We start from the raw sequence: 22,424 nt of genomic DNA, 5'->3' as shown, positions 1-22,424 counted from the left end.
CTCACCCCAGCCTTCCCGACAGGCCTTACGTCCCGTACCGTCAGCGTTCCGTCGAATGTGAACTAGGCTTTAAGCATGCGAGTACACACCTGAGGCAAAAGCGCAGCAGCGTGTACCACGATTCAGCAGCATGTACAACGATTCAGCAGCGTGTACCACGATTCAGCAGCATGTACCACGATTCAGCAGCATGTACCACGATTCAGCTGCGTGTAAAATGATTCAGCAGCGTGTACAACACTATCCCCCACCGAAAAAAGACATCCTCTCCTGAGGATGAAAGCGAAACAAATAAAGCCCAAAAAATCGAAGAATACAGATTGGAGAAGACGGAAAGATGAAAGAAATGAAAATGTGAATGAGCATAAAAATGCGAGAATAAAACACAACATGTATGACCACAATTGTTGGACACGTGACGAGTAGCCGCACGCTGGACTCCGCGACGCTGCCGGGAGCGGTGAGACCGACGGCACTCACGGACCGAGAAGACAGTGGCAGCAGAACTGGGTATCCAGGCATCTTGCAGCACAGGACGCACACTAGAGGGTTGACCGAAAAACCACAACACAGCCGATGGGGTTACAAAAACTCACAGAGACACAAAGACGGACACAAAGAAACACAGACTAACACAAACATCTCAACCATCGCCAAAAATCAGAAAAGAAAACCACACGAAGGAATAGAAGAACAGCAAGGAAGAACACGTCTACAGAAACAGGATCAATTAGTCAGTGAAGATACCAGATACCACGCAAACAAATCGGTTACCAATACGCATAAAAGATACTACACAAAAAATCACACGGCGCTGCCCTGAATGTTTCTTTTGTTGAAGCCATTCAGTTCAGTTCTTATGTATGAGTGTATGTAAAGAGTACAATCAGTGGTTCACACACACACACACACACACACACACACACACACACACACACACACACACACACACACACACACACACACACACACACACACACACACACACACACACACACACACACACACACACACACACACACACACACACACACACACACACACACACACACACACACACACACACACACACACACACACACACACACACACACACACACACACACACACACACACACACACACACACACACACACACACACACACACACACACACACACACACACACACACACACACACACACACACACACACACACACACACACACACACACACACACACACACACACACACACACACACACACACACACACACACACACACACACACACACACACACACACACACACACACACACACACACACACACACACACACACACACACACACACACACACATACACACACACACACACACACTCGCACACTATCTACATTTAGGAATATACTTGTCAACATATCATCACAGTACATCTGTACAATGATATACCATCAAACAATTTGTTCTTTTTCCTCTTTCCTGTCCTGTGTTTCACCACAGTTGATGTTGCTACTATGCGTGCAGGCAGCAACACAGCTAACGATGGCACAGTGACATGTAATATACTGTTAGTGAATGATGATGGAGCAGACAATGGTGGGCACATTCAACGTCTTAAACAACATCTACACAGAGTGAATACACATCTGTGCAAGACCACCGCTGATCATTCAGATCTAACTTGCTTGTCCGGCGATGTCAAGGATTGCTTCGTGCCCATGCAGGCTCTGACGGAGAAAGATGCTCTGCAGCTGACGTATCGTGCGCAACAAGCTGCAACTCGCCGTGTCACTGGAAGACAGCCAATATCTGACCGTACACCAGGCGTTGCTATCCCAGGAGCTAAACAAGATAAGAGTGACAAAGTGGAAGGAGGAAGGCAGTTTGTTCTGTCCAGCGCTAAGCAGCTCTTGTCTGATCCCCATTATTATGAAGGTGTAACTAGCGCTGGCAAAAGTGGTGCTGGTGTTGGTGGTGGTGATGACACAGTTGACACAGACATTCTGGAAAGTTGCATCGTAATTGGGAACGCTGGGCAGGGAAAGACAACACTGAGCAAACGAGTCATTGCCGACATCATGGAGACAACGACTGGAAATCTGGCAAAGATTGAATTCATTTTCTACGTGCCATGCCGTGATTTGACACGTACACAGTCGACTGATTGGTTTGTATTTCTTGGTTTGGACAAGTTGGGCATCAGTACACCGGAGCAATCTACCTTGCTAAGGTACCTAACAGAGCATTCTGACCAGGTATTGATCGTTATTGATGGCATCGACGAACTTGGCAGTGGTGGGTTTGGCAAAGGATCAGCAGCCCAAGCTGTAATATTGAGGAGCAGCAGCAGTAACCATTCACTACTACCTGATGCTATTGTAGTCGCAACTAGCCGACCGTGTGATGAAGCGTATCACCATATCCAGAATTTCCGCTTACGTTTCCGACTTCTCGGCTTCTCGACAGACCAGCTCTTTGCGTACTGCTCACGACAGCTCGGAGAGGAGGTTGCCAAGAAGTGTATGACAGAGCTCTCACAGCCGCCCAACTGTCTGCTGAAGGAAGCCATTCGACAATCTCCACTCCTATGTGCTCTGCTCGTCCAGCAATATCCCATCAACAACTCTCTACCCTCCAGTGTGACACTTTTCTACGACCACTACTTACGCTCCTCAGTCGCAAAGCTGGAAAAGCGGCGAGGAAGGAAGTTTGGTCAAGTACGGCTTGCACATGACGTCATCAGTCACTGCAGTGGTGGCCGGCACTTCAGTTGTGGTGATCTTGTCAGTATCCCCGTGGTAATAGAACATCATTTGGAGCGCTATGTGAAGGAGACAAGCAACAATGATGAGGAGTGTGATCACCATGCTGTGGAGCTAGTCAAGGCATTGCACAATCTCTACACAATGTGTCTTGCAACATATCAAAGGGGCATGGCTACGTTTACATCCACGCTGTCAACCCTCCACCAGTCCATTTGTCAAGATCTCGGCTTACTGCTCAACCCTGGTATGCATCCGTCGTTCGTCGGTTCCACTCAGACTGTGTCCTTGACTCACTTGACACTGCAAGAGTGGTGTGCATCGAGATGCATCATTTCTTCTGACTCGTGCGTAGACATCATCCGCAGCTGCATCAACACTGTCGGCACAGACTTGAACACACTTGTCTTCTGGCAGTTTGTCTTTGGAGCACTGAAGCCAGACCTTCTTTGTCCATCATTGCCGGCTCTACAGTCTGAAAACAGCATCAGTGATCATACTGTCAGGAGCAAGAAGAAGATGCTTCTGTTCATGATGAGATGTTTGATGGAAAACCGCATTTCACTCCAACATACCCACACTCAGGGAAATCCCAATCAGGACACTGACATAATCACCCGTAGCTGCTATGCTATGTCAGCCAACCTCCTGGCCAGTGACGGAATTGATGTTAGTGGAATCCACCTTGAAGTTGTTGATGTGATGGCTTTACATACTGTTTTGGAGCTTGTAGACCATGTAAAGTCTCTGGATCTCGACGGTTGTAATCTGTCAAGTGCCAGTGTCATTTTGCTGTCTGATCAACTGGATAAATGCGTCAAGGTGACTTTGTTTGGTGCCAATATCACTGCAGCACCATTGGCAAGCATATCAAGCACACTGTCTAGATCAACACGGCGTACCCTCCAGGTTCTTGACATTAGCAACACAAGGTTGACCAGTGGATCTGCAGATGGAGCAGCACTTGCTGGATGTGTAAAACACCCAAGTCTAACGGACCTGAATGCACACTATACAGTACTTGGCAATGATGGTCTGGCAGCATTTGTGAGCAATTTGGCTCCGTGTAACCATCTCACACATCTATCACTGGCATGGTGTAGACTGGATAGTGGATGTGGATCTGACCTGGCAACACTGGTCACACAGTTACCACGCCTTTACAGTCTATGGCTGGGTGACAACTCACTCTGCAACAGTGACGTGTCATGTGTACTATCCAGTCTCCATTCTCATGATACCATACAGCATCTTCTCTTTGACAACAACGAACTGACTGATGAGCTAGCCGCTAGTGTGGTTGACTTTCTGCAAGCTCGTCGCGGTCGTGAGCACACTGGGAGTGTCAGCACAACACTACCACCATGCAGGGTTTATCTGAGCGGCACTGGTGTAACAATCCGTCTTCTACAGGAAGTGGCTACGTCCAGTCAATGTGGTGGTGACGTAATCGACATTGGCAGCTGCTTTGCTACTGGTACTTCAGTACGGATTATGTCAATTGATCGTCTGGTCAGTGTACATGGTGGTCGCCTACACTGTACGGTTGATGACTCCATGATGTCATCACTTGGTCAGAACCTTGCAACCAACACTGACCTAGACCTACTGGACATAGCACTGTGTAACATCACCGATGCTGGAGCAACTGCTCTGGCAACATCTGGCCTTGCTCACAACACAGTGCTGAAATACCTTGATCTGTCCCAGAATAGGATACAGCTATCTGGTGTTGTGAGTATACTACAAGCAGTGACATCACCACAGTCACATGTCAGTGCATTGGATCTGGAGGACAACCCAGTGTTTCATGATATACAGCCCAGTCATGCTGATTGCAGACTGCTATGCCAGCTTCTCTCTGGATTCCACCGGCTGCGCTTCATTTCATTTGCCAAGACGGGTATGAGTGATGAAGTGGGTACACGTATCCTACACTCTCTCCATCACCATACACGTGTTGAATGGATGTCTATGTCAGGCAATAAGATTGATGATGCCACAGTGCATGCCCTGGTGGATATGATGAGGAAGAACACAAGCTTGAGATTGATCAGCCTCGTGTACTGCAAGATCACCGATGATGGCATTCAAGCTATGCTGCAGTCATCAGGCATCATGAGGATGGAGGGTGTACACTTGTACGGGAACCCATGCTCTATGGACAAGCTTCGACCTCCATTGTACAATTCCTTCCTACAGTATAGCGAGTCTACTGTCCTGGAGTTCATCTCGGATTGATTGCAGGAAGACGTTGCACAACATCAGCATATTCCCAGGTATGTGTTGTACAGTAGTAGATGTACAGTGTTGATCAGTGTATGAAATACGGGTACACCTGTTTGTTGATGAATAATGATGATCAGACAGACACTACACTAGTCACCCTAGCCAGACTCTCAATCTACAGATGTGTGTACTTCACCAGTACCATAAAGTCTGCAGCAAAACGCCGTCCACCTCAGCTGGTCGTGACTGTCCCTGCACGATTTACAAGCTGGCAAAATTGTACAGACATCCTGTTAGTGTTATGGTGTCATATCGGAAGACGTGTCTTCTTCAAGCTATTGAATTGTCAGCATGTGAAGGAGCGTTCCTTTGCAGTTGATTTCTTGATGTGTCAAAATGCAGTTTTAGCTTTTAAACCAGGCCCACGGGTACACACGCAGGTCTGCGGGCATACCTCTGCATACGCACAGGCGCAATGGCATGCACACGCACACACACACACACACAAACATTCATGTACACAAACATAATTGCAGACACTCCTACGTCCCGTCTGTGCGTACAACGGCGTACTCACGCACGCACTCACAAGCAATCAACACATAGGTTTGGGGTTGCCATGACTTCATTTTGATTAAAAAAATTAATAATTATAATAGTATGTGATGATAGACCAGTTCCAAGACAGCAAACGATAATATTTATGTCATATCATCACATTCGGTCGTCAGTAATTCACACTGCCCACCGGGAGCAGACGCACAAATGGCCCACCATCATATTGTATGTGTGTGGTGTGACGCCTCATGCCAGGCAGTTGTGTGAGTTCTTGGCCACCGAGGGCTAGCCTGCAGCTGCCCACCGTGGGCCGGTGACACGAGCGGCTAGAGAGGTCAACAGCCAAGCCACTGAGGGCTAAGTAATCCTGCCCGCCGTGGACCGTTAGCATACTGCCCATCGAGGGCGCACAAATGGCCGACATGGCCAGAATCCTGCCCGCTGCGGACGCATGAACGGCCGCCCGGGCCAACAGCTTACGTATCGAAGGTTAAAGCATACAGCCCAACTGAGGGCGCGAAGAAGCGTATAGCCCAACCGAGGGCGCATGATTATAGCCCGATCGAGAGCGCATGGTTATAGCCCGACCGAGAGCGCATGATTATAGCCCGACCGCAAGAATAAGCGTATAGCCCAACCGAGTGCGCACAAACGGCCGCCGAGGCCAGAAACCTGCCTACTGAAGGCTAAAGCATACCGCCCAACCGAGGGTGCACAACGGCCGTCAAGGCCAATAGCCTGCCCCCGAGGGCTACAGCAAACTTCCCGCCAAAGGATAAAGCGTTGTACCAACCGAGGGTCAAAGAATGCTGCCCACCGTGGGCCGATTATATACTGCCCACCGAGGGCTCAATCATACTGCCTAATGAGCAAACGAACAGCCACCGAGGCCGACAACCTGCCTGCCAAGGGCAAAAGCATACTGCCCGCTAGGGCGGACCTCATACTGCCCATTGAGGGCAAACAAACGACCACCGACGCCAAGAACTCACACAACTGCCTGGCATGAGGCGTCACACCACACACATACAATATGTGGTGGTGGGCCATTCGTGCGTCTGCCCCGGTGGGCAGTGCGAATTACTGACGACCGAATGTGATGATATGACGCAAATATTATCGTTTGCTTTCTTGGAACTGGTCTATCATCACTTTGCTGAAGTAATCAAAATGAAGTCATGGCAACTCCAACTCCCATGTGCTGATTGCTTGTGAGTGTGTGCGTGAGTACGTCATTGTACGCACAGACGGGGCGTTGGAGTGTCTGCAATTATGTTTGTGTACATTAATGTGTGTGTGTGTGCGTGTGCATGCGCTTGCGCATGTGCATATGCAGAGGTATGCCCGGAGACCTGGGTGTTTACGCGTGGGCCTGGGTTAATGGTGGTGTTAGTGGACATCATAGCGTAACTTGTAGTTCCTTGGTCCTTTTTCTTTTCTATTTTCTATATGCAGGTCATTTCTTTGTGTGTTGAATTTGTATACGAGAATGACCGTACTGCCTACGAACTGCCTGTCTTTCCAGAAGGCCAACATTTTTGTGCGATTTGTGTGCATGTGCATGTGTGTGTGTGTGCGTGCGTGTGTGCGTGCATGCATCTTTTTGTGCATCGTGTGTGTGTGTGTGTGTATGTGTGTGCGTGTGCGTGTGCGTGTGCGTGTGTGTGCATGCATGTATAATGTCTTCTTTAAAAACTTTCTATCACTTCCAGCCGTTGCTGAAGGAGTAGGCAAGGACAGAGCTGACGTAATGTTCAAGTTTGATCTACCAACCAACAGTCAATGATTGCACAACTTCCACTGAATGGTGTGTGTGTGTGTGCGTGCGTGCGTGTGTGCATGTGTGTAGGCGTGCAGCACCCATCACACTGAGTATTGAATTCACTTGAGTACAATGTAATTTGTGTGTGTACTGTTTTCAATGATTGTATTGTGTAGCATGCATGACTCTGCTGAAGAAACAGTTCAATGATCAGTTTTCTGGTTATTCTAGGATTTACGGATATAATTCCTCACAGTCAAGTATATACACAAGAATACATGATGTTACTGGTAGTGCAACTGCTGATGTTGCAGACAATACTTCTGTTCATACTGTTGCACACTACGTAGCTCTCCGTCACGATTCTTCTCTTGGTTTTGTTGATGTGGTTATTGTCACCAGCAAGTGCTGAGTACACTGTAAAATAGTCTTATAGATATGTATATACAGTATAATTATACTGATGGTGTTCACTGATCTTCTGCTTCTGCTCTGATAGTCCATTGCTGATGTACGTGTTTGTCAATGTTGACACCAATGCCAGCATTTTAATGAAATACATTATTTATTGCTGGTGGTACGTTTGCTGGTGGTACGCTTGATCAGCTGTAGCCGGCACTCTGCTGCTCCTAATGACTGTGACGAAGAGTTTATCTAGTCTTGGTGTGATGAGACGCGCGGAAACTCCATTGCTCTCAGTCCACACAGCACCGCGGCCATGCTGCATCAGCTCATCACACATGATACAGCTGTAATGTATTTCCTTGATCTCAAGCATTCAGTCACGGTCTGCACTGCACCCCTCGCACCATTCCACGGAGAGGGCATTATTACCCCCACTAGAGGGCACCATTCCAGAGAGGGCAGTATTACCCCCAATAGAGTGCACCATTCCAGAGAAGGCATTATTACCCCTAGTACAGCGCACCATTCCAGAGAGGTCATTATTTTATTACCCCCAGTACACATAGTACATTGCACCATGTAACTTTGCGGATATCTACTGCATGTAGATGATGTCAAACTTACACTGTACTGTTGGGTTAGAAAGAACTGGGGGGTCAGCCTGGTAGTAGCCTAGAGCATTCCTATTTTCATGTACTATGGTTTATGCACAGTTGAGTTACTGTCTATACATTGGTATGCTGTGCCAGGGTGAAATTCCAGCCTGCATGTCCGTTTTTCACCTAACCCAACCGTTCTTCAGCACCCCACAGTACAGCTGTGTGTACTCTTGATGATGTAACCATGCACTGGTCATGTGACTATAGATATTCAGACAGACCGTACACATATACACACACGAGTGCAGTGTAGCTGTCTGCACTCTTGATGATGTAACCATGCACTGGTCATGTGACTATAGATATTCAGACAGACCGTACACATGTACACACACGAGTGCAGTATAGCTGGCTCAAACGTGCAGCGACGTACAAAACAACAGTAAATAGATGGTAGAGTGTTGATTGCTGTTGCAGGCAAGAACAAAAAGGATAGATTCAATAGATTGGATAGCTTTCAGTATGACAGCAGGCAAGCCGGGGTGACGGGGAAATCACTGATCACGGTAAACTCACGTCATCTCAATAAAAATGATACGTAAACGGCGGCGGAGGCAGCAGGCGATGGAAAGTAACCCGGTACATGATTCACTACGTGTACTATGCTGAAGATGCTGAGAACAAAAACACACAACACACGCAAACCACACCACGATGGTGTGTGCAGAGCAGTAAAACTGAACATGGGAGGGAGATAAAGTGTGTACTGTGTTGCCATGGTACCCACTGCTGCTGCAGCTGTACATACAGATATTAGAGGTATGTAAACAGGAGAATGACGTCATGTCTGCTGCTAGTAATACTATTAGTCTTGTAGTAATGATGAGCTTACTTGCTTACAATAGGTCAGGAATACTAACACATATTCATATGATAACTTCACCATTGCCAGCCACTGGCTATGTAACTCTGTAGTTGTTGCTGTGTTGTATGGGCAGAGCACAAATACTTCACACTTACATTGATATGCAGAGTATCATCTTTGATCACCCATACAACCACGGCTACATAAGCTACCAGACACTGAGATCACGGGCCGAATGCTTCATGACGTGCATCTTCCTTGAACCTGTTGCAAAAGGCACATACATAGAACACAATGACATCCACTTGGATCATTGTTTCCACAGGCCAATCACTACAGAACACAGAAATGAAACTGTCGGCTAAACCAAGAAAACACAAAAACCACCAAGGAACTACAAGTTACGCAATAAAGTCCACTAACACCATCAGTTACAGGGGCGTCTGAAGGTATTATAGTGTGGTAAGGTCAGTCATCTGAAGTACAAGTTACTCGTGGGGGAGGGGTGGCTGAGTCGAAATTCTGGAAATTTAGAGTCCAAATCAGTTTATTTTATTGGTTCACGGGGTGGTACCTGGGGGCAAAAAGTGATACGGTCAATAGCGTTGTGACCGTAGCGTGTCCAACACCCCTGTGTCACATGACAATCAACTTATGCGATAACATTGCACGGCACTGACCGACGGTACTGACCTTCTACAACTAACTGGCTATCACCTCTAGCTCTAGCAAGTCTTGGATGCGCACTCCAACAGCATTCCAACTTGGAATGTTCTTAGTTATATGATAACATAGGAGGGGAAGGTGAGCACAACCAAGACAAGCACAAGCTGAAAGTCTTAGCTGTGAAGGCCGATGTACATGCATGTCCATGACGATACTGGCAAGACCATTGGACAGTACGGTCAAACCAAGATTCAAGGACGCATAGCAACATAGCACACAACTTGTCTGGCTCTAAAGATTCAACATGCATGAGCTGATTGTCAAGTAACTGGTGGTGTTAGTGGACATTATAGCGTAACTTGTTGTTCCTACACAATAACCAACAAGGCGTCGCAACCCATACCCGCTGAGCAATGACACAAATTCCACTAACAAGGCTAAGAGAAATTTATATTTTAGAATACAAGTCATGCAGTACCGTATTTTCCGGAGCATAAGCCGCACCCCCTCCCCCTCCCCCCCCCCACATTTTTTCGCCACGAAATACAGACATCTATTTGACGATCACTGTTATTTTGGTCATTGGAATATAAAATAGAGGTTGTGACTTCGGCGATGATTTTGTTTAGGAATGGGTTTGCTCCCACACTGGAGCTCGCGCTATTTCGCCGACGACTTGACACTTGACTGACTCACGACTGCCATCCAGAGAACACGAGAAGTCCATTCTCTGGATGGCAGTCGTGAGTCAGTCAAGTGTCAAGTCGTCGACGGAATAGCGGGAACTCCAGTGTGGGAGCAAACCCATTCCTAAACATTGGAACATAAGCCATTCTTTTGGGTGAATTTTGAGTGTTCAAAGTGTGGCGTTGTCTCCAAAAAAGACGGTACGTAATTCCAATACCATCGACATGACGGAAACCTCGTGCCCATGCACGGTCACTTTGTCTGGCCAACTCAACCACACACGAGAGTGTATGCATGACTACACACACACACACATCCTTGAACCTTGAACTTGCCCATTGCCAGAGGCAATGATAGAGAAAGGACTAATATGCCAGCAACCGGCAGAAAGGTTCGTGGCACACAATACACACACACACACACATACTGTACACACACACACTCACACATACACACACACATACTGTACACACACACACACATACACACACACACACATATGCTGTACACACACACACCTTGACTTTGCCCATTGCGTAGCAATGATAGCGCATAGTTATTTCTCCAGTCCACAACAGAACGACTGATGGTGTTTCAGGTGGCCGCTTCGACGGAACATGCGGCCGCAGGCGCAACCGTAGCCAGCAGCAGAAGGGTGCCTTGGGTGGTCGACGGGCAATCTTACGCCACTCCGGACTGTTCTGGGCTGCACCGTACCATCCACATGTTGGTACCGGTGGCTCAACCGACAAACCGTCATCCATAATGACGTCCCTCCACCTCTTGCCTGGACCATGCGCGGGACGCGGGGCAGGCAGTTCACCGAAGAGAACACACTTGGGCAACCGGTCATCTTCCATCCGTGTCACGTGTCCAAGCCAGCGCAAACGCCGCTCCCGTACGATGTGACCAATGTCCTCAGGCACTCCAAGGGTCTTTGGAAGGGCTATGGACGCAAGCACCCACACACACACACACATACACAAACACACACACACACACACACACACACACACACTTGTACTTGTTGCTCACTGCCAAAACTGGGTCACGTGGGTCTCCCCGGGAGAGGGGAGAGAGACTCAAAAGGAATCTTGGAAAGATGACTCTATTGGCTATTGAACCGCCCAATGGCTGAAATCCCCTGAAATCCCCAAAACTCTGGGTGGACTTGAAAATGATCCCACTTATGGGCTCACCACACCTCAGTAAGTGGGCGAGGACAAGTTGCAGAAAAAGGATTGACGGAATCAGGGTATCCGTCCCGGGATCCAACTGCAGTTACCCCTACCCCCAGTGAAGGTAATACTTGCTACTAGTGTGGGTGGCTAAATCAGAGTGGATCTGATATAAGCTTCACTAGCACCATTGATTACACAAGAGTTAATCTAGCCAGAAGCAGTCCATGGTTAACAGGTATGTATACTTCAAAGAGAATGTATATGAACCCTGGAACCAACAAAGGTGGCAGGTACAACATTACACCTTCAAGCAACGGAGCCCATTGGCAACAGACCCAACACAATCAGGCATAAGTGTACCTACCAACCGAACTAGCTGGCACTAGTCTTGAGTTGTCGTTGTCCTGTTCTCCTTCTTGTCTACACTCTTGTACTTGCATAATTCAATACTATAAAACTCTTGTGTTTTGATGTGAGGGGACTTCATTAGCCGGGAGCAGCTAACACTGGTGGTAGCGGTGGGATTCGAACCCACACCTCCGGGGAGACTGGAGTGCCCACATACACACAAACACACACACACACACACACACACACACACACATACACCAGGTAATCGGAGCGTGTGGAGTGCCACTAACTGGAAAAATGAAGACGGAATACTAATCAGGATGTTACATGTATGTTTGAGTGAAACTTTTATTTTATCTTGTTTCAAATTTCTTCCACACAATCAACTTACACGACATGTACTTACTTCCCATCATCTCAGTTTTCTTTTCTATCCATCCATCTGCACTCCATATCACTCCGTATCACTGTTGTAGAAATATTCCTCCAGGTGTGTACTAGTCTCCACAGCCATGTGATGACACTTTGGGACATGTCCCTAACACCATAGCACACTCCAGTTGGTAGTTTTACATTTGCCCAGATTATCTGTGACCACAACACGAAATGCATAGCGGCAATCCATGGATGAAGTGTTCATTGAAGAGAGAGAGAGGGAGTTTGTAAATACACGTGTCTTTCCACTTTTTCAGCAGCTTACCGTCTTGAGCTCACATCCTATACGAGATCTCTCATGCTCGCTTGCACCTTGGCTCTGTTGACTTTGGATGCGACATCGCAGAAAACATTCTACACTACAAGAGCTGCTAATGCAGAGCGTTTTTACACGCTCGATCCCGGCGCTCCGCCTCGTTGCGCCGCTGGTGACACTGACCACGGTCACAAGAGATGTCTCAGTTAGGTAACGAGCACCACAACACTGTCGAGATCAATGAGAAAGAGAAAACACTGAAAAGAAGAAAAGAAGAATCAAAGTCAAGTACATCTGATCTATGCGACTTGCATGTGTTGCCACTGGCAACTGGTTCTGTGGAGAGGACGCAACGATTTCTTTTGCGATTTTTAGTGCAGTGCGCATGTACATGTACCGTTGCTATGCGCATCGAAGGAACCGTGACCATGGTGACGTCGGACGTACTGTATTTTTCCGGGGCGCTTGATATTCAAGCGATGCCAACGCGAATCCCGCGAATTTTTTTTTTTTTTTTTTGATCTCCAGCACGGACCACTTGGACTGAGTCTGTCGGTGCCCGGCGGTGGATTCACCATGTTTCGTTGAGTCAGTGTTGTCACGGACGTGAAGCCTTTGGGCCAGTTTGGCTTTGGCTTTGGAGCTGGTCCGAGATAGTTTTTTTTAGTTTTCTGTCTTGGATTCCTGTCTAACTGATAAGAGTGGTACTGGTAGTCGTCGGTCTGCAGGCCCCCGCAGAGTTAGGAACTCATTTCGTTGCACGCTAGCTCATTGACTTCTAGAACCAGTTGAACAATCGCCAAGTAGAAGCCCAGCCACTGTTTGAAACTTTGAACGCGTACTTTGTAAGTGTAACTAACGTTCCTTGCGCAGACCATCGCTCACCAATACTTCAGGCATTAGTCCGACTGTCCGTATACAAGTTGAGCGGACACTGCGAGTCTTTTGGACAGTGCTAGCGGATCAAATCGAACTAACTACCTGGAATGAAGTTTAGTCTTGTACATGTCCTGGAGTAGATTCTAGACTCGTTGTTCTTCCTCCACACGCTGTCAAAGTTGATTACCTGTAGCTGTATCAGTATACTGCAGTGTTGAGTGGAGACGAGTGTGAAGGTTAGTACCTGGAGCCGGGGACCGACTCATCCATGCAGTGGCGTATGAAGATGTTTTGGTTTGGGGGGCTGACTTGCTGGCAATGACCTTGATGTATGTTGGGCTATGCTAGTACCTATTGTGCGTATGTACCTGTGTACCGGTAATCCTTGTACGGAGATTTGTATGCTTGTGTAAAAGTATGTGACAACACATCATGATATAGGTGCTGCACTACACTGGACATGTACATAATATGACTGTGTGTGGAGCAATCGTGAAAACCGAGTACTGCACTACTACTGGAATCTGGACAAGAATAATGAAAATGCTGTACATGTAGATGTATATGTATGTTGAACACCAGGGATTGCACACAGCCACCACTGGATATGTAGCTCTGACTGACAGCCTGGCCAAAGTCCAAAGGGAAATTTACCGGAAAGCGAAATACCGGTACATCTGTAATGGTGAAAGAGAGTCGACCGTAAAGCAAAACTTGCTGGCAAAGGCAGAGAGATACTTGTAAGCTTATGTTCAAGACTTTCCTGATTTTGGCTATTGCAAACAAGAACCTCGGACTCTTGAAGGAATCTTCTCCTGTCAGTGATAAGAAGTATTGCAATGTAGTATGTTCCACTGATAACGGATTTTCCACAATGACTAATGTGACCCTGGTGAAATATTTAGGAGGTAATTGAATTATGGCTGCAAGCCTTGATCGGGCTCAGTTTCTAATGAAAATGTTGAAATTTATGACCAGCGCCCAAGAGTTTGGTGGTCGTATCTTGCAATCTTCGCTCTCCGAGAACTACTGTGCTTATAAACAGTCAGTCACGAAATTTTTTTCTGGAAAGTGACTTTCTTCAGAACGCTGTGGTATAGCAATGAGAAGCACTGACTCCGACTAAAGGAAAGTACTCTTGCCTTTCCGATTTTGAAGAAAACTGCCCATGAAAAACAACGCTTCATTAGCTGCTACGATGCAAAAACAACCAAGGGATGATCTAGTGAGTGTGCTTCACGCCGGTGACACGCACATTCCTTTAGATCTGAAAAAGTGGAGACTTATGACTGTAGTGATGTCACTTCTCTGCGGTTGACGTCACAGTATAAGAATTAGCAGAGAAGTAGTGTTCTCTGTCCTCCCAGGAACGGGTATGAGGGAGCACGGTGTGGGTTAAAAGGAGGTGACGAGTGCAGGGTCGGCCTCTTTTGTCTTTGTGCGGAGAGTTGAGTGAGAGTGCCCACCCACCCACCCCAGTAATCATCATGTAACTTCAGACTATGTACCATCGCTTTTATTCTTCTAGAGTTGTGTGGATGCATCATGGTCTAATGTGTTGGGAGTTTTTTGTTGGACTAAGCAATGGTTTTGTATAGTCATGACCACGGAACTGTGTGCAAAGACGATAAGTTGGGGCGATGTGCTGTGGTGGCCCCCACTGGCAATATGGACGTGTTCAATAGTGGTGTAAACGTATGAGTGAATGTGCGGATGTGTGCAAAACGAGTGGAGTGCAGGGTGGAGAGAGAAATGATTATTTACATACATGTACATGAATGACTGCTGGGTCAGCCCTGACTACAATTGATCTGACTGCATGACCACTGACTGTTCTGCACTGCATGCATGATCCTCACTTGCGCGTTCATCAAACATGCATGAAACATACCAGAAAAAGTACCGAATTCTGCCAATTTTTCTGCCGGCAGAATCCGCCGAACCCTACTTTACGGCCTTTGGCCCACCATCCGCCAAAAGGTAAGGGGGGGGGGGGGAGCGGCTGGTGCCCCCCTTGCCCCCGCCCCGATTCCTACACCACTGACATGATCCGTGGAACATTTGGTTCGAAACACGATTTAACTGGTAAATGATTTGTATTCTCTCTTCCCTTTTCTCAGACTCGACAGCGCACTTGTGAACATCACACAGAGCCCTGACTCTACTTTGTAACATTGCAAGCAGAAAACTGCGGATGAGCAGTGACGGCGAAAAGTCACCAAGTCGTCACCAGTTTCAATCCCGGATCAAGACTCAACACACGCTGGTGTGAGTTAGCGCACCCTTCACTTCAGCTGATCACCGCAGCTTAGCAAAAGCTGACGCCGCAGTTCTGTTGGACCGACAGCAGGGTGGCCGACAAAAGCTACTGGACACTGGCGTACGCATGCACAGTTATTCTTCACTGTTGCCGAGGTGTTGGCTGTACTGCAGAGCAATGGACGTATTTCTGACGCCCAAGTAGACTCTTTCAAATTTGGACTTCACGGAGAATTTCAAGGTTTTAAGGAAACTAGAGGCCACATGCCACCTACTGCTCTTTTCTCTCCGAAACTCAACACTTGCAAGCCAGATATGAAAGAAAGAAAAAATCATCAGTCACACCACCGGGACTCGAACCAGGGACCTTGCTATTCGCGAGCAATGCTCTAACCAACTGAGCTACAGTATGACTCTTATCCACAGTGATGGTAAATCTATCCTTCTTCGATCAATTCATATCTGGCTTGCATCATGCTGGCAACTCACACCAATCAAGAGGGCCCTCGGCCATTCGCTTGATATCATGGGGAGCGCATCAAACTATGTCCACTGCGAGCAAATACAAATTGCAATTTCAAATTTGGACTTCACGGAAAATTTCAAAGTTTTAAGGAAACTAGAGGCCACATGCCACCTACTGCTCTTTTCTCTCCGAAACTCAACACTTGCAAGCCAGATATGAAAGAAAGAAAAAATCATCAGTCACACCACCGGGACTCGAACCAGGGACCTTGCTCAGTTGGTTAGAGCATTGCTCGCGAATAGCAAGGTCCCTGGTTCGAGTCCCGGTGGTGTGACTGATGATTTTTTCTTTCTTTCATATCTGGCTTGCAAGTGTTGAGTTTCGGAGAGAAAAGAGCAGCAAGTAGACTCTGTCAAGCAATTTGTCAAGGACAATCAATTTTAGTCGTACGTTCCTGTTCTGTTTTGCTGATACCCGTACGCTCTGCTGCTGGTGCTGGTTATCTACAGGTTACGTGAGTGATGTCATCACATGTGTTTTTGTATGGAGTGCATGACGTCATCCCATGTGCTTTGTATGGAGGGCATGCTGTGGAAACCAGTGCTGGTTTTGAATTGAGTAGCGAACAGTTTATATTGAGATTTGAACGGCAAACAGTTTGTATTAAGTGGCAAACCGAACAAACAGTGTTACGAAAGTAGTAGCCATGTCACTGTGGCTAAGCAGCAACATCGCACTGCTGTTTCCAAACACAGTGTCCTCCACCTTGTTTCTTGCTGTCAAGCTAACAACAATGACCTGTGTGCGCGTGTGTGTGCGCGCGCACGTGTGCGTGTGTTTGTGTGTGTGCATGTGTGTGTGTATACGTGTCAATAGTAAAACAGAACAAAAAGTAACAAATAGAAAAATATCGGTACATGCCATGATGCCAGTGACCATGGGAACCATTGACACTGCACGTAGATCTACTGTGACAGACGCTGTGACAGGCACTGAAGTCAAGAGACTTGTTTATGGTGAAAATACACATATGAAGAATAATTCTACAATCATCGTGCTCATGTAGATGTACATGTACCTCAGTGACAATACCTGTATGCCTCTCTACGTCTACAGCTAGACGTCATTGTTGTTAGCTCTTGACAGCATGAAACAAGGTGGAGGACACTGTGTTCAGAAACCAGTGACCTTACTACAATCATCCACGGTTGGCAGAGCCCCGGTCCGTTGGAACCATCTGAACCATAAATTGCATAATGGGTGTTGATCCCAGTTCTGACTAGGCGCCGGCGGATTATGCTGGCAGAAAAATGGGCAGAATTCGCTACTTTTTCTGGTAAGTTTCATGCATGTTAGGTATGTGGATAAAGAAATGGAGCAGAATTCGAGGAATTGCCCGCCATTATAGGCGATTCACACGACAGGCAAATCCACGTTTACAGGAAAGTCACCATGGAGATATTCCTGCGGGTGACCAAAATTTGCCCGCGGGAATCAAAAGTGTCCATGGCCTTTTTGCCCGCGGATGCACTCATCTGCGGGCACTTTTACAGTTATGAGGCTGTGAGGTCGTACTATCGTACGGTAGTCTTGAACCCTGGTTGTTTGGCCTTTGTCTTTGGGAACTCATTCCAAATCACCACAGTAACGCCGTATACTCACCGGATACTCGCGGGAGCTCTGGCCGCCACCCGCGGCCGTGTGAACTGCAGCCTCACGTTTCACTTCCTGCGGGCACCTAACAAACGTGGATTTGCCTGTTGTGTGAATCGCCTATTAAAGAGGAAGTTAAGGCAAAAATCAAAATTTCACCAGTTGTAGTCTTCGGGTTGCTGAGTCGAATGGTCTTGGTCCGAGAAAGCTGAGACGTTCCCTTCCTACTTGAATCCCAATCGAACTCGCGCACTTCCACCGAAACAGGGTGACTGCGCCCTACTGGATGGAGATTTGTATGCCAAATGTCACTAAAAGCGCCATTTCGTTCTTATAAAAGCAGGGATGACCGCGATTGGCCCATATGTTGTAGTCTTTTGGACGCTGAGTCGACTGGTTTTGGTCCGAAAAGGCTACGATGCAGCGTTCCTCCTTTATTCCCAATCGAGCATGGTTGAACAAGCGGTCACGTGCTGCTGCGTACACCAGTCACCTGGTCACCATGCCTGCAGGGTACAACTTACTAGCCTGTTTGACCTTTTTTGGGTGCAGTCCTGTCACTCGAGTTGAACTCGAGTTGAACCATGATGTGAAAGTTGTCGCCTGCTGGCGTGGTGACCAGGTGATTTGGGCACCCAGGAGCACGTAACCGCTTGTTCAACCAGGTTCGATTGGGAATAAAGGAGGAACGCTGCATCGCAGCCTTTTCGGACCAAAACCAGTCGACTCAGCGTCCAAAAGACTACAACATATGGGCCAATCGCGGTCATCCCTGCTTTTATAAGAACGAAATGGCGCTTTTAGTGACATTTGGCATACAAATCTCCATCCAGTAGGGCGCAGTCACCCTGTTTCGGTGGAAGTGCGCGAGTTCGATTGGGATTCAAGTAGGAAGGGAACGTCTCAGCTTTCTCGGACCAAGACCATTCGACTCAGCAACCCGAAGACTACAACTGGTGAAATTTTGATTTTTGCCTTAACTTCCCCTTTAAGGTTTGTATGGTTCTGCCAATTTCACTGCTTTTCAAGCGGAATCTGCCACCTTTTCGATCAGAATCCGCCGGTCCCTAGTTCTGACCCTCATTATGCTAGGGGAGTTTAGAGTTACACATGGGACAATGTCATGTAACTCTTGGGTTACCATGGTTACCGGTATGTGTTCTGAGGGTGTAGTCGGAGGCGTCTTTATATACAAGTATAAAATGTTTAGTTATGCCTTATGATAAGACTAAGATGGTATAAACTAACGGACTAAGACTAAGTCATGTAGCATAGTGTAGGCCGGATGTTTATTTATTTATTTTATTTATTTATTTCTGCACCTCGTGGCATGTTAAGACAGCCAATTGAATTGAAGAGAGGGTGAGACCAACCACGGAAGAAGAGAAAAAAAGAAAATGAAGAGCACGTACACAAAGTGGGAAGGGATTAGCAACTTAGAAAGCAATGGGATGCTCAGCGAGCTATGCAGCGGAAGTGGTGACTGTGACTTTGTTTACTGAGAGATACTGAAGTGCTTTCTGACGAGGGTACGGAATTTGGGCATATCTGGAGCTTGTCTAACACTGGGAGGCAGTTGGAGCCACGTGGAGTAGGAGGAAAAGAAAGGGGAATTTACGAATAGGGTAGACCTAGCTAGGGGGAGACGAACGCAGCTTCGGGTGGTGCCACCTGAATTGAACCAATTAAGGGACTGTAAATGAGCAGGGTGCTGGTCAAGAAAAATTGAATGTGCCAGGGTGCACTTGGAAGCATCAAGGTAATGTTGTAGAGTGGTAGTGGATGCAGCAGCATACAAGTCTAGATTTGTGATAATTATAACGATCAGTACGAAATATGATGCGCAGTATACGGCGATGGAGAACTTCTAATTTACCTATGTGGGTTTTGTTAATGGTGGACCAGGCAGGGAAGCCGTACGTGAAGAGGGGAAGAATGTATGATTTATAAAAAAATTATCCGGCAATTTTGGGGCAAATGGGACAAGTGACTTGACATTATGCCGACAGATCGGCATACTTTGGACGACACATGATCAGCATGGTGAGACCAGGAGAGGGCGGAATCTATGACAATGCCAAGGTGTTTATGGTGGGGCGCTACAAAGATAGGGTGACCGGGATCATCGGGAAAGTGGAAGATGGGCACTGGATCTGTGGGAGGGGGAAAAAGGAGGAGCTCGGTTTTGGTCACATTTGGCTTAAGGTACCAAGTGCTCATCCAGTGAACAATGTCGTTGATACAGGTCTGAACTTTGGGGTACAGGGTGGCGTGAGATGGGGAGGAAGCAAGGACAGTGGTATCATCTGCAAACAAAGAAATATTGGGAATTGAATAGGGGAGGTCATTAACGTATGTGAGGAAGAGCAGGGGACCTAAAATGGAGCCCTGGGGCACTCCGGATGTCACAGACTCGGGGTCAGATAAGGTTCCATTTACTGTGACGCACTGATTTCGGTCCAAGAGGTAGCTAGTTATCCAGGCGAGTAGGGAGCCGGAGACACCATGGGCACAAAGTTTGGCGATCAGGCCCTTGTGCCACACGGTGTCGAAGGCCTTGGAGAGGTCGAAAAAACAGATGCAGGAGACCTGCCGCTGGTCTTTTAGGGAGCAGAGGTCTTGGATTATGCGGGACAATTGCAGGGATGTGTTGTCCTTACGGCGGAAGCCAGATTGTGCGGGGTGAAGAAGAGGGGAGATATGGTAGTACAAGCGGTCGTACACTATTCTCTCTAGCAGTTTGGAGACGCAGGACAGGAGGGAGATTGGTCGGTAATTTTGGCCACGACTGCAGATCTACATGAGTATAATTAATTAATAAATATTATTATACAGAAGCCTTGCTTGATAGTTACATGATGACTCATGAGGTAGGAAGGCGTGAAAGCGTCCTGACCCTGACCCTGGCCTGCTACTGTAAAGTGAGAAACTTTCGCTAGAGATTAAATTTCGCTATTTTCGTGACCATCACACATTCGCAAATACATGTATAAATCGCCGCAAACCTCTCCGTACATTGATCGTAGACAGTACAAGATCCGACTGAAGAGATAGAATCGCAAAAGTTTCTCATTGTGAACCAGCCCAATTTATGAAAACGCTAAATTTGCGCCGCGAAAGTGTGTCGCTTTACAGTACAGTCAGTATCGCCTATAGCGTTGGTGTTTGATTTTGAGCATTTTATCACTATAACTTAATAAGTGATATAATTTACTATGACCGATACTGCATGCACTGTATGCGAGTTGGGTGTCAAACGACTCAGCGCGCCGTGCACATACGCACTACGTACATGTACAAGGTCATGTGGCTGGCTGTAGCTCCTGACACACAAAATCAGGATTTCCTCATGATGGAGGCATATTTTGGCAACTTGTACAAGCAAAACTCACCAAACAACACTCACTGGACAAGTTCTTCACGAAGAAGTAACACCCTGTTCTACTCTGACATCTCTTGATTTCACATCAATCACTATAACCGATGCAAAAAATAGTGTAATAGACGTCTTTTGAAATATGAATTTGATCACTATAGGCGATATATTACTATAGACGATTATTACTATACGCGATAACTGTGTATACTTAGTTATGGCAAATGAAAATGAATTTGAGAAATTGATCACTATATCCGGTATATTACTATAGTCTATAGCCGCCAACCTAGTTATAGGCGATACGGACTGTACTGTACTACTACATGGTTGGGTTGAGCTGAGTGCAACCTCGAGTCCTCGACGACGTCGGCTGGATCGGAGGCTGGAGCCGGTTGTCTGGCGCGGCCGCGGCTTCATCGTTTTTTCCGTGGCGCGTGATCATGGTGATCTCGACCACAGAGGCACAGACTGCTCGCATCACCATGAAGGCATGATCACTGCCATCAGTGCCTGAGCTGATGCTACATGTAGTAGATCTACGTGAAGCATTGGCTTTACCCATTCCCATGCCCATGGGCATGGTCCCTGCCTGGCCTTGGCCTTGGAGTTGGAGCTGGTCCGAGATAGTTTTTTTTTGGTTTTGTGTCTAGTAGTCTACTAGTAGTACTAGTAGTACTAGTAGTAGTAGTAGTAGTAGTAGTACTAGTAGTAGTAGTAGTAGTAGTAGGGTGAGTTATTTGGGTTCCTGTTAGTCCGCTGTAGCTGCTGCATGCAGTCAACCTGAGAGTTAGGAACTCGTTTCGTTGCACCCTATATCAGTATATGGCCTAGCTCAGTAACATCTAGAAACAGAAATAGTTGTACAGTATAGAAGCCCAGCGGCTGAGCCACTGTTTGAAACTTTGAAGGCGTGCTGTGTAAGTGTAGCTAACGTTCCTTGCGAAGACACCATCGCTCACCAATATTTCATTCAGCAATTCGTCCCACCGTCCGAGTCAGTTGAGTGGAAACTTGAGCTAGCGCACCCTTCACTTCAGCTGATCACCGCGGC

At 47.1% G+C, this 22,424-nt stretch overlaps 1 protein-coding gene and 1 long non-coding RNA gene across 2 annotated transcripts in view; one reads left to right on the top strand and one right to left on the bottom strand.

Annotated features, from left to right (window-relative positions):
• LOC135818589 (uncharacterized) overlaps window positions 1–12,216 on the bottom strand; it is a 199,164-nt gene extending 186,948 nt beyond the window's left edge. Inside the window, exons 1-2 of the mRNA XM_065331982.1 lie at window positions 12,060–12,216; window positions 11,033–11,460 (exon numbers count right to left, since the gene is read on the bottom strand). Coding sequence (XP_065188054.1) covers window positions 11,033–11,460; window positions 12,060–12,135 — 504 coding nt within the window. The 5' untranslated portion in view covers window positions 12,136–12,216. The remainder of the gene's footprint in view (window positions 1–11,032; window positions 11,461–12,059) is intronic.
• LOC135818591 (uncharacterized) overlaps window positions 1–22,424 on the top strand; it is a 195,562-nt gene that overhangs the window by 34,104 nt on the left and 139,034 nt on the right. The window lies entirely within an intron of this gene.

Source organism: Sycon ciliatum, chromosome 5 (assembly GCF_964019385.1).
Source record: "Sycon ciliatum chromosome 5, ocSycCili1.1, whole genome shotgun sequence".
Classification (NCBI taxonomy): Eukaryota; Metazoa; Porifera; class Calcarea; order Leucosolenida; family Sycettidae; genus Sycon; species Sycon ciliatum.
This window is presented reverse-complemented; position numbering and strand designations above follow the sequence as displayed.